The following is an 18,211-nucleotide window of genomic DNA, read 5'->3' on the forward strand; positions in this document are numbered from 1 at the left end:
CAGTCTTAAAGCACTTGATATGTGCTTATAACGTTTAAATATCTATATAATTATTACAACTGCATTTTGAAGCAGATACAATTGGCCATTTAAATCTGTGGGTTTTTTTTTTTTTTTTTTTTGACAGAGTGGACAGTGCCAGGTGCTTCTCCGGGTCTTCTATGTGGGTGCAGGGCCCAAGCACTTGGGCCATCCTCCACTGCACTCCTGGGCCACAGCAGAGAGCCAGCTGCTGCTTGAAAATATCCAGAAAAAATTCATAACGTTCCAAAAAGCAAAACTTGAGTTTGCCATACATGAAGTACTATACTGAATTTATTTTAATGAAGTGATGTGTAGGTATTATATTAGGTACTGTAAGTACTATGAAGATGATTTAAACTATATAGGATGATGTACATAAGTTATATGCAAATAGTATGTCATTTTATATAATGCACCTCAGTATCCACAGATTTGGGCATTCATGGTAGGTGGGGCAGGTTACGGAACCAATCCTCTATGGATACCAACAGAAGATTGTGGTAATATGCTGCTTACTTTAGAAGTGGGGAGACTGGGGCATAGAGACATTGAGTGACTTGCCCAATACCTCACACATTTGAAGTAGCAAAGCTTGTAGGCAGTCTGGCTCCAGGAGACTCTCTCTCACACACACACACACACACACACACACCACATTGTAAAGGAACAAAATTTAAAGTATGAGGTGCTTGCTTTTGAGGAATGTGTTGGAAATTTGTCAAGGATTCAAGGTTAGAGGAAGTTATTCTAGACAAAGAGAAGGCATGTTTCAGAAGCAGGGAACCATGCCATCGCATGGGGTATTCATTTACTAAGTTAATACAACCTGGATATCCATATTTCACCCTGATTTGGTAACTAATCTTGATGGCCCCTAAGAAACTGCTGCTTTAAGTTGCTGCACTCTTAATAGATTTATCAGAGTATTAAAAATGTTCTATTCAGTTGGAGGCTCATAAGCCTCACTAATTGAATGCCATAATGGTACTTCAAAAAGTACATAACAAAATGAGATTGAAAGGCAAACTTATTTTAGTGCAAAAATGCTTGGAACCCATACATAGATTTCTCATAATACACATCTCCATGAACCTCTTGACAGTCCCTCACACAAAACTCTCTTCTTGTTACAGGAAGAAGATGCTGAAGGTTCTTGAACCATGCCAAAGAGAAATTTCCACGTGGACAATGAGAGTGACCAAAGCTGAAGTTTTATTGAAAGCAGACAGCCTCCTGCTGTAGCAGTCAGGACTAGGGCTCCAAAGGAGGAGCTGTCAAAGTAGCTTGCAAGTGTGCGTCTTTCATCACACAAAATGGCACCAAAAAGAGTGTGCTGCTCTTTGACTGGCTCGTTTAAAGGACTGAAACTGTGCCCAATTGGTGAGGCAGAAAGGGTCCTGCAAGAAGGTAGAGGAAATCAATCAACTAGGGAGGCAGGAGTAGAATTACTATATAATCAGTAAGCGATGAGTCTTGTTGCTTATCACCAGGGTCAGGGGCACATTTCTCTGGACGTATCTTTAATTGACACCTGGTTCTTAACTCATCCTTATAATGAAGCCAAGTTCTGCCAAAGGCAGCCCCCATGAATAAGCAGGTGTCCTCTTCCTTCCCACTCTTGTGGAGAACTTGCCCCTTTCTTACTTCAACAGGGACCTTACCTAACTACCTACTAACCCATCTATCTCCCTACATTCTCAATCCCAGATATTTTATAAAACAGAATCAAAATAAAATGAGAACTTCAATAAAGTCCAGCATGAAAAAATATGTAAACAACCCAAGGTAGCTCGTTTGTTCTGATAAGTTAATTAATATTACATGTCAGAGCCCAGAATGTAGCTTGTGTTTCTGTCTACCCTTGTAACTTATATATAGCAATTATCACACCCAACTTTCCTCTTGAACCATCATTTTCCATACTCTCTCATCAGCCTTGTCATTTCTCCCCCTTTCTTCTTCACATTTGTCCAATTTCGTTTTGTAAACTTGTTCTTCCAAATCTCTTTAGCCCATTCTCAATAACAACCAGCATGATAAAGCAGAGATCACAGAACTTGGAGGTCGCTTTCTATGATGATGTGTGACAAAGCTATTATTAAACATCCTTGACTAGTACAGACATTCAGTTGGAGATTGGTTGTCATACCAAAGTTTAGGTTGTAAAATGTTTTCTACCGTTGTAGTATTTTTCAAGAATTTTGGTTTGATATTTCCTCACGGGAGAAGGTAGTCAAATGAAACTGTCCTGCTGTATATTTAAGATTCTTCCTCCTTTTCTTTTTCACCAGTCTTATTTCAACAAGTTGAACTTGTTGTGTTTGCTATGGAAAAACACTCCCTTGTAGTAGCAGCAATTGTCAAGGGAAGAGAATGACAGGACTTCAGGCATATTTATTATACTTCAAATGACTCATATGCTAATAAAACAAATGCCTTAGGGTCAGTTGAGAACCTTATGCATAGATTAGAAAAGGATTCAGAGCACCAATTAATTTAGTAACAAGGATATGTGAAATGGGATGTTTTCTTGAGGGAACTGTTTTTAGAAAACTGTATGCAAGGGCTGGCGCTGTGGCACAGCGGGTTAAAGCCCTGGCCTGAAGCGCCGGCATCCCATATGGGTGCGGGTTCTAATCCTGGCTGCTCCTCTTCAGATCCAGCTCTCTGCTATGGCCTGGGATAGCAGTAGAAGATGGCCCAAGTCCTTGGGCCCCTGCACCCACATGGGAGACCCGGAAGAAGGTCCTGGCTCCTGGTTCCTGGCTCCTGGCTTCAGATCGGCACAGCTCTGGCCATTGTGGCCATCTGGGGAGTGAACCAGCAGATGAAAGACCTCTTTCTTTGTCTCTACCTCTCTCTGTAACTCTGTCTTTCAAATAAATAATTCTTAAAAAAAAAAAAGGAAAAATGTATTCAATTCATTCCCACTTTCCTGTTTCCTTTTGTTACTGTTACAGAGAAACTTCATGTAGAACAGTTTTTGCCACACAGTGTATTGGCTTTCCATGCCTGCATTGCTCTCATGCACTTTTCAGTCAGACCAGGAAGCCTTAAGGGCTGATTCTGAGAACACTGTGTTATTTAAAGTGATTGTCATTCTATGAGTCTGCTGTGTGGACTGCTTCCCATGTTGGAACATTCCTTTTTAATTCTATCTATTATTATTACCAGACACATGATCCTATTTATATGATCACTTCAACACTTAATACTATCTATATGTTCACTTTAACACTTAATATGATCACTTTAACACTTAAGATAGCATTTTTACCACCCAGCTTAATGGGAATGATCTACTTTCAGTTTACTTTATATGCATAAGATTAACCCTACACTACGCAAAGAATTCAACAAGCAGTAAGGAGAAAAAAACACTGGGAGAACTTTAAGAATGACTGAATTAGCCAAAAAAAGAAAAGTGCAAGGCAATAGCTAAAAGGAAAAGGCGGAGGGGACTTTAGTATATGCATCCCTTCATAAAAGCAATGAAACACTAGGAATTGACTTTTTCAAATCTCTGAAATTAACTAAAAGCTTACAACAATCAAAGGGAGAATTATGTACGAAAAACTGCTGAATTCTTATAAGAACAGTAGAATTTGTGGTATTTTAATTTAACCTATTCTCATCTCCCTCTTTCCAGCTCTATAATAACTTCGAAAACTAGGAACCTCACAAGTATCATAGCTGTGAGAACCAAAAGGTTTGCATTCACCCAAGAGTATGATTCAATTTGGATCACCTCAGAAAGTTTCATTTTCAGATTATTTTCACTATTTGACCTAAACAGTAGCTCTCTGGAAAATAATCATTTTGCATTCTATATTAGATGGCCAATTTGAAACCTGGCTACTCTGCTTCCAATCCAGCTCCTTGATAATATACCTGGGAAGCAACAGATGATGGCTTAGGCACTTGAGTTCCTGCCACCCATGCCAGGATGAAGTTCCTGGCTCCTAGCTTCAGCCTGGCCCAGCTCCAGATGTCGCTGTGGCCAGTTGGAAAGTGAACCAGCAGATGGAAGATCTCTATTGCTCTGTCTTTCTCACTCTCACTCTATCTTTCAAATCAATCAATAAATATTTAGTTAGAAAACATAAAATGCTAAAAGGAAAGACTGACAATCCGAAAGTTTATATCCAGCAAAAGTATTCCTCAAAAACAGAGAGAGAGAGAGAGAGAGAGAGAGAGAGAAATTAAAATATTTGCAGATAAGCAAAAGCTAAGACAATGCATTACTAACAGACCAGCCCTTAAGAAATGCTATGAGAAATCCTTTAGCATGAAATCAAAAGATACTTTACGGCAACATAAATCCACGTGAAGAAATGAAGAGTACTAGTAAAGGTAATTTTATAAGTACATAAAAGGGTGGGAGGGATGTTATGGGGGGGAAGCCATTGTCATCCATAAGCTGTACTTTGGAAATTTATATTCATTAAATAAAAGTTAAAAAAATAAGTACATAAAAGGGAATATAAATGTATTTTTGTTTGAAATTCTTTGCTTCTATATGATTTAAAATAAAACTGCATAAAATAGTAATTATAATAACATTTTGATGGTTTTATAATGCATCAGGATAATCTGGATGACAATGAGGGGGAGAGAATAGAATTATATTGACCAAAATTTCTATACTCTATTGAATTACAGTAGTGTTAATCAGAACTTATAGGTAGGTAAGATACTAATTATAATTCCTAACACTACTGATGGAACAAAAACATAGGCCTCAGCCATTCTTGCTCATTGCCCAAAAGACAGATAAACATCAGAATTTATTCCTTGTCCCTGAATCTCAATTTGGTCTCATACCCTATTGTCTTTTTTTTTTTTAATTATTTATTTTTTTATTTGAAAGTCAAAGTTACACAGAGAGAGGAGATGTAGAGAGAGAGAGAAAGACAGGTCTTCCATCCTACCCTATTGTCTTTACACCACACCCCTACATTCTTCCTCAGGTTCAAAGGCCTAGCAGCCACTTGAAAAACCAGTATGGAGAAATTCACCTCTGCCTGCTGCCCCCTAACCACATCCCCACCACTAGCCTAATTAAGAAATGAAAAGTCCTAGCCCCTGGAGTCAGGGCCCTCTGCCAAGTGTCCTGTCTGTGCATGCAGGCAGTTGGTCTCCCACCTCTGCGCATTTATTTTCTCTGAATAAATTCAGTCTGGCTGTAGATTCCTATACTGCCTCCTCTCTGTTCTGCACCTCTTTTCCTAACATTTTGATGCCCCATGTGTAAGACACCAATCTGCACTCTTTTCCTAACATTTTGGTGCCCCGTGTGAGGCTATACCAATCTGCACTCTTTTCCTAGCAACTACTGTTCAATCACTGATCATTCAAAAATATAAAAAAGGAAAAAAAATTAATAGTATGCTAAAATATTTATTTACTATAAAAGAGCAAAGTAATGAATTGAGAAATAAAAGACTTAAGACATAGAAAAAAGCTAGACCTAAATTCAATCAGTAGCTACATTAAACATCACTTAAATAAGCATTTGACCAAAAGGAAGAGAGTGGCAGAGCATATTTTAAAAACAAACACATGTGAGCCAACTATATATATAACATATAAGATATACACTCTGGCTTCAAAGGCACATATAGGCTGAACGTACGAGTATGAGAAAAACATATGCCATGTAAGGCGTAACCAAAATGGGCAAAAACAAAATTATAACTGCTAGTTCATTTTAATATCAGACATAAAAATTCATATGAAAATTATCTTTTTAGATTTTTTTGGTATTGATTTTCCTCAGAAAACATGGTGTAATAAAAATTCCTGGAGATTGGTTAAAGGCTGATTTTTATAGATTGATAAGTGATCAATAATTTTTAAATTATCTATGTGTACTTGAAAAAGAATATGCTTGACTAAAAGCAGGAAGGATGGAGTAAAGAAGAGGCTATGCTCATGCCTTCTCTTCTTTTATCAGAGAGAAAACTGGAAATTTGAAGTATGTATGGAGTACACGGATGTAACCAGAAGGGAGAAATTCATATAAATCTAAAATGGTCTTGATAGGGATAGAAGTTTGGAAGTCATCAGCAAGAGAGCATGAGAAGTAATGTACAGAGATGGGATGAGACTGAAGCAAAAAGTGTGGCTTCTTGAAAGAAAAGGTCAACAGTGTCATAGAAGATCCAATAAGTTTGGTTCATTCATGCATTCACTAAGCCTTTACTGAGCACTTGGTATTCTGCTCATTCTAATGGTATCCTACCATAAAATTGGAATATCCAGACTTTTAAGATAGTTATAGGAGTCTGTGGGCTGTATTCCTGGACTAGACTGGTTCTATGTGCATAGATGTCTTTTGATCACAAATAAGGTTTTATTGGAGGCTCCTGGGCAAGGCAGGGACATTTAGTGGAACTGTACTAATGTTTGTTACTGATTACTTTGTACAGGTTCCATGCTAAACTTGCAGGAAAAGAAAAAAAGCCTTCTCAATGAACTTACAGTATAAAGGAAAATTCAACAATTACCAAAAAATGTTTACCTGTTCAGTGACCTATTTATAAGTTGATAATCTATTTAATAATTCTATTATATTCTCTCTGTGGAAATATATAATTTTATTTTAAGAGAAATATTAATTTTTCTTTTGAAAAGATTCATTTCATTTATTTGAAAGGCTAACTTACAGAAAGAGAGGAAGAGACATAGAGAAATCTTTCATCTGTTGGTTCATCCCCCAAATGTTCACAATGGTTGGAACAGGGCCAGGTCCAAGCCAGTTTGCAACTCCGTCTGGGACTCCCACAGGAGTGGTAGGGGCTCAAGTACACATGCCATCTCCTGCTGCTTTCCCAGGCATATTAGCAGGGAACTGGATTGGAAGTGGAGCAGCTAGGATTTGAACCAGTGCACAAATGGGATGCTAGCATTACAGGAACTAGCTTAAACTTATAATGTACCATATGCTGGCCCCAAAAGATTAATTTCTCAAAAGAAATAACTCAACTTTAATATGGCATTAAATATATATATATATTTAAATATATAACATGCATATAAATACAAATATATTTAAAGAATACTACACAGTAAACTAGAAAACCAGATTTGGATAGGCAAACCTGCTCATATATTCTGCTGATTTTGTGGCTATTTTTTATCTTTTTTTTTTTTTTGACAGGCAGAGTGGACAGTGAGAGAGAGAGACAGAGAGAAAGGTCTTCCTTTGCCGTTGGTTCACCCTCCAATGGCCACCACGGCCAGCGCGCTGCGGCCGGCGCACCGCACCCATCCGAAGGCAGGAGCCAGGTGCTTATCCTGGTTTCCCATGGGGTGCAGGGCACAAGCACTTGGGCCATCCTTCACTGCACTCCCTGGCCACAGCAGAGAGCTGGCCTGGAAAAGGGGCAACCGGGACAGAATCCGGTGCCCTGACCGGGAATAGAACCTGGTGTGTCGGCGTCGCAAGGTGGAGGATTAGCCTATTGAGCCGCGGCGCTGGCCTATTTTTTATGTTTACTTTTGCTTTTCTATAATGGTATTTCTGGGTTCTCAGTTAAGTTCTACAAATTATTACATTATGACATGAATCATTAAATATTAATTAATATGCACTTGTTACTAATAACACAGAAAGTAAACATCATTTGATCACATTGCATTATAACCCACAATTTAATCTTGGCAAGTGATTATTTCTATTATGTGAAAAATTTTCTCAACAAAGATCAATGTTCACATTTAGCAGAACTATATACATTTATGTTACAAAATTAACTATATGAGGATACATCATTTATTCCAGATGTCAAAAATTGGAATTATCAGCATCAGAAAACACAAGAAGTGAGGTGTATTCCATCAGTTTCCCCAAATCATTACAGGCCTTAATAACCTTTTCCTTCTTTAAGTTATTCTGGTTCTATATTCCATGTATCATCCATGAATTAGAAATCATTAACTGCTTTGCTTCTTTATCTATATAAGCAGACATTTTATTTCTGCAGTTACATTAAAAATTTCATGAGAACAGAACTTCCTGTTTCATTACCTATACCTAGCAGAGCACACTAGCCTTACACATAGTATCAAATCAATGTGAAAAAAGAGAGGCAGATATAAGGCAGTGGAACAAATTCTTTAACTTGTATCCAGGAGGAAAAAAATGGCTTCCCTCCACCCTCCTAGGTTTCTTGACTGGGCTATGGGTTAATTTGACAAAAAAGGGACTAACAGGAGAAAAATCATGCTTAATTATGTACACACATAAGCAAAAGAGCCCCACAATATGAGATTCAGAGAAGGGTCAGATGACCAAATAGCATCCTGAGCTGTACAAAGAAACAGGGGCTTGGGGCTTCTTGGGGGAAGGTGCAGACACATCAGGGGAAGGGGGAGAGGGTAATTACAGTGAATAAAGATTGACATGTTACTAACATAAAGTCTCTCTTGTAATAAAAGTCTCAGAGCAGCTCTCTTCCTGATAAAGATACTTGACTAATGCAGATTTTCTTTAGAGAAATAATTTTCTTTTAGAAAATGACAGTTTTTCAGGGTGAATCCCCCTGTATCTATAGTCTCCTAAAATATCAAGTTCAAAATACACCAAAGAAGTATATTTTAGTGTGGCATATCCTGGTTTAAAGTCATATTTTTAGGAACTGTGTCCTAAGCCCCAGCACTGGAAATAAAAGATGGGAGTCTGAAGTCAAATTCTGATGTTTATTAATTTGGTAAACTTGGACAGGCCCTCCAACCTCATTTATTCTCAGTTTCTTCCTCTAATAGTGACTTTTTTTAACTTTTATTTAATGAATATAAATTTCCAAAGTACGACTTATGGATTACAATGGCTCCCCCCCCATAGCATCCCTCCCACCCACAACCCTCCCCTTTCCCACTCCCTCTCCCCTTCCATTCACATCAAGATTCATTTTCGATTATCTTAATATACAGAAGATCAGCTTAGTTTACATTAAGTAAGGATTTCAACAGTTTGCTCAAACACAGAAACATAAAGTGAAAAATAATAGATGATTTTTTAAATGATGATGAAATCAGATCAGACCTATTGTCATGTTTAATCCCAGTGAGAGTCAAGTTGGGAATTGATAATTTCTTTTCTTTTTTTTTTTTTTTTTTTTTTTTTACAGAAGATCAGTTTAGTATGCATTAAGTAAAGATTTCAACAGTTTGCACCCCCATAGAAACACAAAGCGAAATATATTGTTTGAGTACTCATTATAGCATTAAATCTCAATACACAGCACATTAAGGACAGAGATCCTACATGAGGAGTAAGTGCACAGTGACTCCTGTTGTTGACTTTACAAATTGACACTCCTGTCTATGGCATCAGTAATCTCCCTATGCTCCAGTCATGAGTTTCCAAGGCTATGGAAGCCCTCTGAGTTCTCCGACTCTTATCTTGTTTAGACAAGGTCATAGTCAAAGTGGAGGTTCTCTCCTCCCTTCAGAGAAAGGTACCTCCTTCTTTGAAGACCTGTTCTTTCCACTGGGATCTCACTCACAGAGATCTTTTGCCAGAGTGTCTTGGCTTTCCATGCCTGAAATACTCTCATGGGCTTTTCAGCCAGATCCGAATGCCTTTAGGGCTGATTCTGAGGCCAGAGTGCTGTTTAGGACATCTGCCATTCTATGAGTCTGCTGAGTATCTCGCTTCCCATGTTGGATCACTCTCCCCTTTATTTATTCTATCGGTTAGTGTTAGCAGGTACTAGACTTGTTTATGTGCTCCCTTTGACTCTTAGTCCTTTCATTATGATCAATTGTGAACTGAAATTGATCACTTGGACTAGTGAGATGGCATTGGCACATGCCACCTTGATGGGATTGAATTGGAATCCCCTGGTATGTTTCTAACTCTACCATTTGGGGCAAGTCAGCTTGAGCATGTCCCAAATTATACATCTCTTCCCTCTCTTATTCCCACTCTTATGTTTAACAGGGATCACATTTCAGTTAATTTTCAACACTTAAGAATAACTGTGTGATAATTACAGAATTAAACCAGTCATATTAAGTAGAACAGACAAAAAAACTACCAAGAGGGATAATGTATTAAACTGTTCATTAACAGTCAGGGCTATGCTGATCAAGTCACCATTTCTCATAGTGTCCATTTCACTTCAGGAGGTTTCCTTTTGGGTGTTCAGTCAGTTGTCACCAATCAGGGAGAACATATGGTATTTGTCCCTTTGGGACTGGCTTACTTCACTCAGCATGATGTGTTCCAGATTCCTCCATTTTGTTGCAAATGACTGGATTTCGTTGTTTCTTACTGCAGTATAGTATTCTAAAGAATACATATCCCATAATTTCTTTATCCAGTCTACCGTTGATGGGCATTTAAGTTGGTTCCAGGTCTTGGCTATTGTGAATTGTGCTGCAGTAAACATTAGGGTGCAGACCGCTTTTTTGTTTGCCAATTTAAACTCCTTTGGGTAAATTCCAAGGAGTGGGATGGCTGGGTCGAACGGTAGGGTTATATTCAGGTTTCTGAGGAATCTCCAGACTGACTTCCATACTGGCTTAACCAGTTTGCATTCCCACCAACAGTGGGTTAGTGTCCCTTTTTCCCCACATCCTCGCCAGCATCTGTTGTTGGTAGAATTCTGTATGTGAGCCATTCTAACCGGGGTGAGGTGAAACCTCATTGTGATTTTGATTTGCTTAGAGTTTTCATCTGAAAGGGTGTTGAATTTTATCGAATGCTTTCTCTGCATCAATTGAGATAATCATATGGTTTTTCTTTTGCAGTCTGTTAATGTGGTGAATCACATTGATTGATTTGCGAATGTTGAACCATCCCTGCATACCAGGGATGAATCCCACTTGGTCTGGGTGGATGATTTTCCTGATGTGTTGTTGTACTCTATTGGCCAGAATTTTATTGAGGATTTTTGTGTCTATGTTCATCAGGGATATTGGTCTGTAATTTTCTTTCAGTGCTGCATCTTTCTCTGGCTTAGTGATTAAGGTGATGCTGGCTTCATAGAAAGAATTTGGGAGGATTCCCTCTTTTTCGATTGTTCTGAATAGTTTGAGAAGAAATGGGATTAGTTCTTCTTTAAATGTCTGGTAGAATTCAGCAGTGAATCCATCTGGTCCTGGGCTTTTCTTTGTTGGGAGGGCCTTTATTACTGTTTCAATTTCTGTTTCAGTTATGGGTCTATTTAGGTTTTGTATGTCTTCATGGTTCAATTTTGGTAGATTGCATGTGTCCAGGAATCTATCCATTTCTGATAGATTTTCCTGTTTGCTGGCATACAAGTCCTTGTAGTAATTTCTGATGATTCTTTTTATTTCTGTGGTGTCTGTTGTTATGTTTCCTTTTTCATCTCTGATTTTATTGATTTGGGTCTTTTCTCTTCTTTTTTTAGTTAGTTGGGCCCATGGGGTGTCAATTTTGTTTATTTTTTCAAAAAACCAGCTTCTCGCTTGGCTGATTTTTTGTAGTGTTTTTTTTGGATTCAATCCTGTTAATTTCTTCTCTGGTTTTAATTATTTCTCTTCTCCTACTAGATTTGGGTTTGGTTTGCTGCAGTTTTTCTAGGTCCTTGAGATGCGCTGAAAGCTCATTTATTTGGTACCTTTCCAATTTCTTGATATAGGCACCTATTGCTATAAATTTGCCTCTCAATACTGCTTTTGCCGTATCCCATAAGTTTTGATATGTTGTGTTGTTGTCTTCATTTACTTCCAGAAAGTTTTTGATTTCTCTTTTGATTTCTTGAATGACCCAGTGTTCATTCAGGAGCATGTTGTTCAGTCTCCATGTGTTTGCATACTTTCTGGGGTTTCCTGAGTTGCTAATTTCCAGCTTCATTCCGCTGTGGTCTGAGAAGCTGCATGGTATGATTCTAATTCTTTTAAATTTGCTGAGACTTGCTTTATGGCCTAGTATGTGATCAATCCTAGAGAAGGTTCCATGCACTGCTGAGAAGAATGTGAAGTCTGTAGATGTAGGGTTGAAAGTTCTGTAGATATCTGTTAGATCCATTTGGGCAATAGTGCCAACTAAATCTGCTGTTTCCTTGTTGATCTTCTGTCCGGATGATCTGTCTATTTCTGAGAGTGGAGTATTGAAGTCCCCCAGTACTATTGTATTGGAATCTAAATCTCCCTTTAAGTCCCTTAACATATCTTTTAAATAGACCGGTGCCCTGTAATTAGGTGCATATACATTTATAATAGTTACATCTTCCTGTTGAATTGAACCCTTAATCATTATATAGTGTCCCTCTTTGTCTCTCTTAACAGTTTTTGTATTAAAGTTTATTTTGTCTGATATTAATATGGCTACACCTGCTTTTTTTGGTTTCTGTTGGCATGGAATATCTTTTTCCAACCTTTCACTTTCAGTCTGCATGCCTCTTTGTTAGAGAGATGTGTTTCTTGTAGGCAACAAATAGTTGGGTTGTGTTCTTTGAGCCAGTCAGCCAAACAGTGTCTTTTAACTGAAGAATTCAGACCATTAATGTTCAATGCGACTATTGATACGTAGTGACTTTGCCCTGCCATTTTCCCGGAAATATTTTCTAGTATATGCTTTGAGCTTCCCATCCTCTTTTACTGGTAGGTGTTCTTCCTTTCCCTTCTTTCATATTGATGGCTGTGTTTCTGTGTTTCTGAGTGTAGCACATCTTTAAGTATCTTTTGCAGGGCCGGACGAGTGGTCACAAAGTCTTTCAATTTCTGTTTGCTATGAAAGGTCTTTACTTCACCTTCATTCACAAATGAGAGCTTGGCAGGATATAATATTCTGGGCTGGCAATTTTTCTCTCTTAGCACCTGTGCTATGTCTCGCCATTCCCTCCTAGCCTGTAGTGTTTCTGATGAGAAGTCTGCTGTGAGTCTGATTGGAGATCCTCTGAGAGTAATCTGACGTTTCTCTCTTGCACATTTTAGGATCCTTTCTTTATGTTTCACTGTGGTGAGTTTAATTACCACGTGTCGTGGTGAGGATCTCTTTTGGTCATGTTTATTGGGGGTTCTATGAGCTTCCTGTACTAGGATGTCTCTGTCCTTCTGCAAACCTGGAAAGTTCTCTGCTAGTATCTCACTAAAAAGGCCTTCTAATCCTTTCTCTCTCTCCATGCCTTCAGGAACTCCTAGAACTCGAATGCTGGTTTTTTTAATAGTATCCTGTAGATTCCCAACAATATTTTTTAGATTTCTAATTTCCTCTTCTTTTCTTTGGTTTGACTGTATGTTTTCCTGTGCTCCATCTTCTAAGTCTGATATTCTCTCTTCTGCTTCACCCATTCTGTTTTTAAGGCTTTCTAATGTGTTTGTCATTTGATCTATTGAGCTCTTCATTTCATTCTGATTTCTCTTCACTATCACACTTTCCTGTTCTACTAGTTTCTGAGTTTTGTTTTGATTCTTCTTTAAAATTTCATTTTCACGAGAGAGATTTTCAATCCTGTCCAATAAGGATTTCTGTAGTTCAAGGATTTGCTTTTGAAAACTTCTAAATGTTCTTATCATAAATTTTTTGAAATCCGTATCTTGCATTTCTTCTATCTCATCATCTTCATAATCTTGGTTTGGGGTGTTTTGTTTATTTGGAGGCATCATAGTGTCTTCGTTGATCTTGTTCCCTCGATTTCTGTGTTTGTTGCTTGGCATAGTTAATTCTTCTTTCGTCACTGTGCGTTTTTTTTTTTTAATTTTTTTTTAAATTTTTTTATTTTATACTATGTCCGTGTTAAGTGGACTGCCTGCTGTTGGAGGAGCCTTGGAGGCTTGAGATGGGTGTGGCCTGAGAGCTCTGCTTGGTTCTTCCTGGTTACGGGTGTGCAAAGGTGACACCCTCAGGTTATGCATGGTAAATCTCTATTTATTTATTTATTTATTTAGTCATTTATTTATTTTATTTTATTTATTCAGGGAGTAAGTAATACCGCACGGCACGGCTGTGCAGAATTGATGGTATTTAGCTTCCAGTCTCTGGTTTCTACCCAGAGAGTCTGTGTAGGCTCCTCTGGACTCCCACTGGGTTGCCTAGGCTACTGAATTGTAGTGACTCAGTTCCTTAGCTCTCCCCTGTCAATATGTAAATCCAGAGAGGGGGGCCTGCTCTTTGTCTCTTGGGAATTCTTCAAGCCTTGCAGCCTTGCAACCTTTGCAAGGTTGGGGGAGAGAGAAACCCCCAAGCTTTTTTTTTTTCCTTCTTTCCGGTAGTGAGTCTGCTGCACTTTCCGGCCCCCCTCTAGATTCTGACCCCCATTTCCCCGCCAATGTCTCGGGTTATTGAGCTCACCTCCCCTTCCAGCGCCGATGTGTGGACTCGGAGCCCTGGACGTCCCAACTCTCCCCGCTGTTGTCTGTGTGACATGCACTCCCCTTCCTGCACTGGCGCGCAGACCCTGCGGCTCCCGTGGCACCCGCAGCTCCCGCGGCTCGGCTTCCGCGCAGTGGGCGACCTTGTTCTCCCGGTAGGTCCTCCGATTCACAGCCACTTGATCCAGAAGAGTTTCCTCTGCAATATTTTCCTGGTTCTTTTTTCTGAGGCTACTATAACTCCCCTTTTATTAAACTAAATTTTCCTGGACTATCGGTGCGCGCCCTCACTATTCCGCCCATGACTTGAAATATCTAATCAAGGGTAGGTGTCTAGCTTCTCAGTTAAAATGACAGTTAAGAGACATGCATGCTGGGGCTGGCACTGTGGCACAGTGGGTCTGTGGTACAGTGGGTTAATGCCCTGGCCTGAAGCACCAGCATCCCATATGTGTGCCAGATCTAGTCTTGGCTGCTCCTCTTCTGATCCAGCTCTCTGCTATGGCCTGGGAGAGCAGTAGAAGATGGCCCAAGTCCTTGGGCCCCTGCTACGTGGGAGACCTGGAAGTAGCTCCTGGCTTTGGATCAGCTCAGTTCCAGCCATTGCAGCCATCTGGGGAGTGAACCTCTCTCTCTCACTCTCTCTCTCTCTCTCTCTCTCTCTGCCTCTGCTCTCTCTGTGTAACTGACTTTAAATAAATAAATATATCTTTAAAAAAGAGAGAGAGAGAGACTTGCATGCCACTTCAGAGTACTTGAGTTTGATACCTAGCTTCAACTCCTAACTTTGGCTTTCTGCAAATGTGCACCCTGGAAGGGAGCAGTGATGGCTCAAGTAGTTGGGTTCCTATAACCCACATGGGAGATCTGGATTGAGTTCCTGGCTTCTGGCTCCAGACTGGTTGAGTCCTGGCCACTGTGGGAATTTCGGAAGTGAATCAGTGGATAAGAGGTCTTTCCTTCTACCTCTCTCTCTGCCTCACAAATAAGTTTCCAAAAGTGCAACAAAATGAGCATTTACCAAATAGACAAAGTAAAATATCTACCTAACCTACTTCCACAGATGGAATTACTTTGTACACTGGATAGACTTATGAAGAAATAATTTTTCATTAAGTGTGGTACAGAGCCAGGCATTGTGGCACCCATGGTTAAACCACCACTTAGGATGCCTGCATCCCATACCACAGTGCCAGCATGAGTCCCAGCTCCTCGGCTTCCAATCCATCTTCCTGCTAATGTACCTACACAGGTAACAGATGTTGGCCTATTAGGCTAACCAGGATGGAGTTTCTGGCTCCTGGATTCAGCTTGGTCCAGCCTTAGAGTATGGAAGCTCTCTCTCTCTCACTTTCACGCTCTCTCTCCCAGCCCCACTCTCTCATCATTGCCTTTAAATAAATAAATCTTTTAAAAATAAATATAGTATAGTATTGTATAGGAACCTAACAATACCTGGCAGCTATACTTTATGAAAGAAAAAAAAAACAAATTATTTACTGATTAGCAAATTTAAGCAATTAATTCTTTCTACTTACAATCTCCTAGATAATTTTCTTAGACAACTATCTGTTATTTCCATTTTTATTTTTCAACACTGGAGAACTAATAGCTTACTTGGCTCTGAATTTCTCTTTACTCAAATGTTCGAACAGAAGTAATGTGTTTGCTTTGTTGGGGCTTAGGACCCAGTATTTAGTAAATCATATTTGGGAAATTAGAATATGTCACTCCAAAATTTGCCTTGGTGACCTTGCCAAACAATAGTCACAGGAATAGCTCCGAAAAGTTTCCCTTTTGTAAGAGAAATCTACTTGTATAAAGCAAATTTATAATAGTAAAGTTACCTGTACCAGGAAGAGGGCTGCTCCAAAATTGCTCTGGTCACTTTTGAGACTTACCTGTATACAAAGGCAATCTTTATACACTATAAATTTCCTCCCTTACCACTCAATAATTTGTCTTCACCAATCCACCCCATTACACTCCAAACCCCAATTCCCTCTTCCATTCTATAGCTCAGGATGCTATATAAGCTTCAATCATCTAGTCCCCTCCTTGAGACTCTTAACTTTGTGGGACTCCTGTGTCTATAAAGGTAACTAGAATTGGTTTTCCACTGTTAATCTATGTTACACTGATTTAACTCACAGACCAAATAACAGGTAGAAGGAAGCATTTTTCTTCCCCTATTGCTTTTATCAAATATTGCTTCTCTTCACACATCCTGTTCTTCCAAGCTAACTTTCTTATTAATTTTTTCAGTCAATATAGATGTTGCCTTTTCTATCAAAGCAAGTGTTTTTAGACATTGAACATCTCACACTTTTTTTTGACAGGCAGAGTTAGTGAGAGAGAGACAGAGAGAAAGGTCTTCCTTTTTCCGTTGGTTCACCCCCCAAAATGGTCGCGAAGGCCGGCGCACTGCGCCAATCCAAAGCCAGGAGCCAGGCGCTTCCTCCTGGTCTCCCATGCGGGTGCAGGGCCCAAGCACTTGGGCCATCCTCCACTGCCTTCCTGGGCCACAGCAGAGAGCTGGACTGGAAGAGGAGCAACTGGGACAGAATCTGGCACCCCAACCGGGACTAGAACCTGGGGTGCCGGGGCCTCAGGCAGAGGACTAGCCAAGTGAGCCGCGGCGCCGGCTGAAAATCTCACTTTCAATCATACTCAAAAAAGTTGTGTCTTCAACTGTTCAGAAGCAGTAAAAGTATTGTGCTTAAATATGTAGATCCAGGGCTGGTGCTATGGCATAATGGGTAACACCACAACCTACGATGCCATGATCCAGTATGGGCGCCAGTTCGTGTCTTGGCTGTTCTACTTCTGATCCAGATCCCTGTTTAATGGCCTGGGGAAAGCAGTTGAAGATAGCCCAAGTGTTTGGGCCCCTGACAATCATGTGGGAGACCTAGATGAGGTTTATGGCTCCTGGCTTCAGCCTGGCCCAGCACTGGCCATTGCAGTATATCAGCTGATGGAAGATTCCCTCTCCTTCTCCCTCTCCCTCTCCCCCCGAAAGTCTTTTAAAATAAATATTTAAATTAATAAAACAATGTGTAGACCCTGAAATATAAAAGATCATGTTTTACCTACTTTCTCTGCCAATTAGCAGTTATGTGACCTTGGCCAAAGTACCTAATCTCTGCACTCAGTTTTATCAACCCCAAACTTGAGATGATGATGATGATGATGGTACTTCATAGAGTTGTCACTAGATTAAAATTAAATAATACTTGTAAAATCCTTTATATATATATATGTGTATATATATAAAGTTCAGTAAATGACAACTGTTATAAAATATAGTAAAAAAAGTAAAATGGGGAGGAAACTTTTCTTAACTTACTTAAGGTTCCTGTCTAAATCTGATGGAAGATTTTGACATCTTCTCTCTCTCTCTGTCTGTCACTTCCTTTCATATAAATAACTAAATAATTCTTTAAAAATATTTGGCAATTTTAAACTATCTTTTGATAATATTTTTAGAGTGATGTCTCATTGCAACTTTATTACACATTAAACAGTAATAAACAATAATTCCATATCACTCTCTCTGTATTATCTATCAAGTAAAGATTCATGTGATCCTCATATTATTAGTTTTTATTTTTAAATTTGAGAGGCAGAGAGGGAGACAGATGAGAGACAGCGTTCTCATCTATTGGTTCCCTCCCCAAATGCCTACAATAGCCAGGGTGGTTCAGAGACCAGGTATTGGAAGCCAGGAACTCAGTTCAAGTCTCCCACATAAGTGGCAGCTACTCAATTACTTGAGCCATCACCTGCTGCCTCCCATATTAGCAGGAAGCCAAAATATAGAGTTGGGAATCAAACCTAGGTACTTTGATGTGGGATACAGGCATCTTAACAATTAGGCCAAATATCTCCTTACTCT

The 18,211-nt window shown here is 39.3% G+C and overlaps 1 protein-coding gene across 15 annotated transcripts in view; it reads right to left on the reverse strand.

The window, feature by feature from the left end:
- The window catches only part of LOC149119682 (uncharacterized), a 135,157-nt gene that overhangs the window by 68,016 nt on the left and 48,930 nt on the right, over positions 1-18,211 (reverse strand). For 2 of the 15 annotated variants that reach the window (XR_016227649.1, XM_089323775.1), the window contains exon 4: positions 16,161-16,214. The exons of 11 other annotated variants lie outside the window; for them this stretch is intronic. Coding sequence is in view for 2 of the 4 variants with exons in the window: in XM_089323775.1 (XP_089179901.1) it covers positions 16,161-16,214 (54 nt within the window). In the remaining 2 variants the exon portion in view is untranslated. Of the gene's footprint in view, positions 1-1,218; positions 1,422-16,160; positions 16,215-18,211 lie in introns of those variants that run through there. 2 more of the 15 variants (XR_016227651.1, XM_089323777.1) reach the window with 1 other exon arrangement.

The sequence above is a fragment of the Oryctolagus cuniculus genome, chromosome X, assembly GCF_051225735.1.
Source record: "Oryctolagus cuniculus isolate XC-2025 breed Fujian yellow rabbit chromosome X, ASM5122573v1, whole genome shotgun sequence".
In the NCBI taxonomy this organism is placed as follows: Eukaryota; Metazoa; Chordata; class Mammalia; order Lagomorpha; family Leporidae; genus Oryctolagus; species Oryctolagus cuniculus.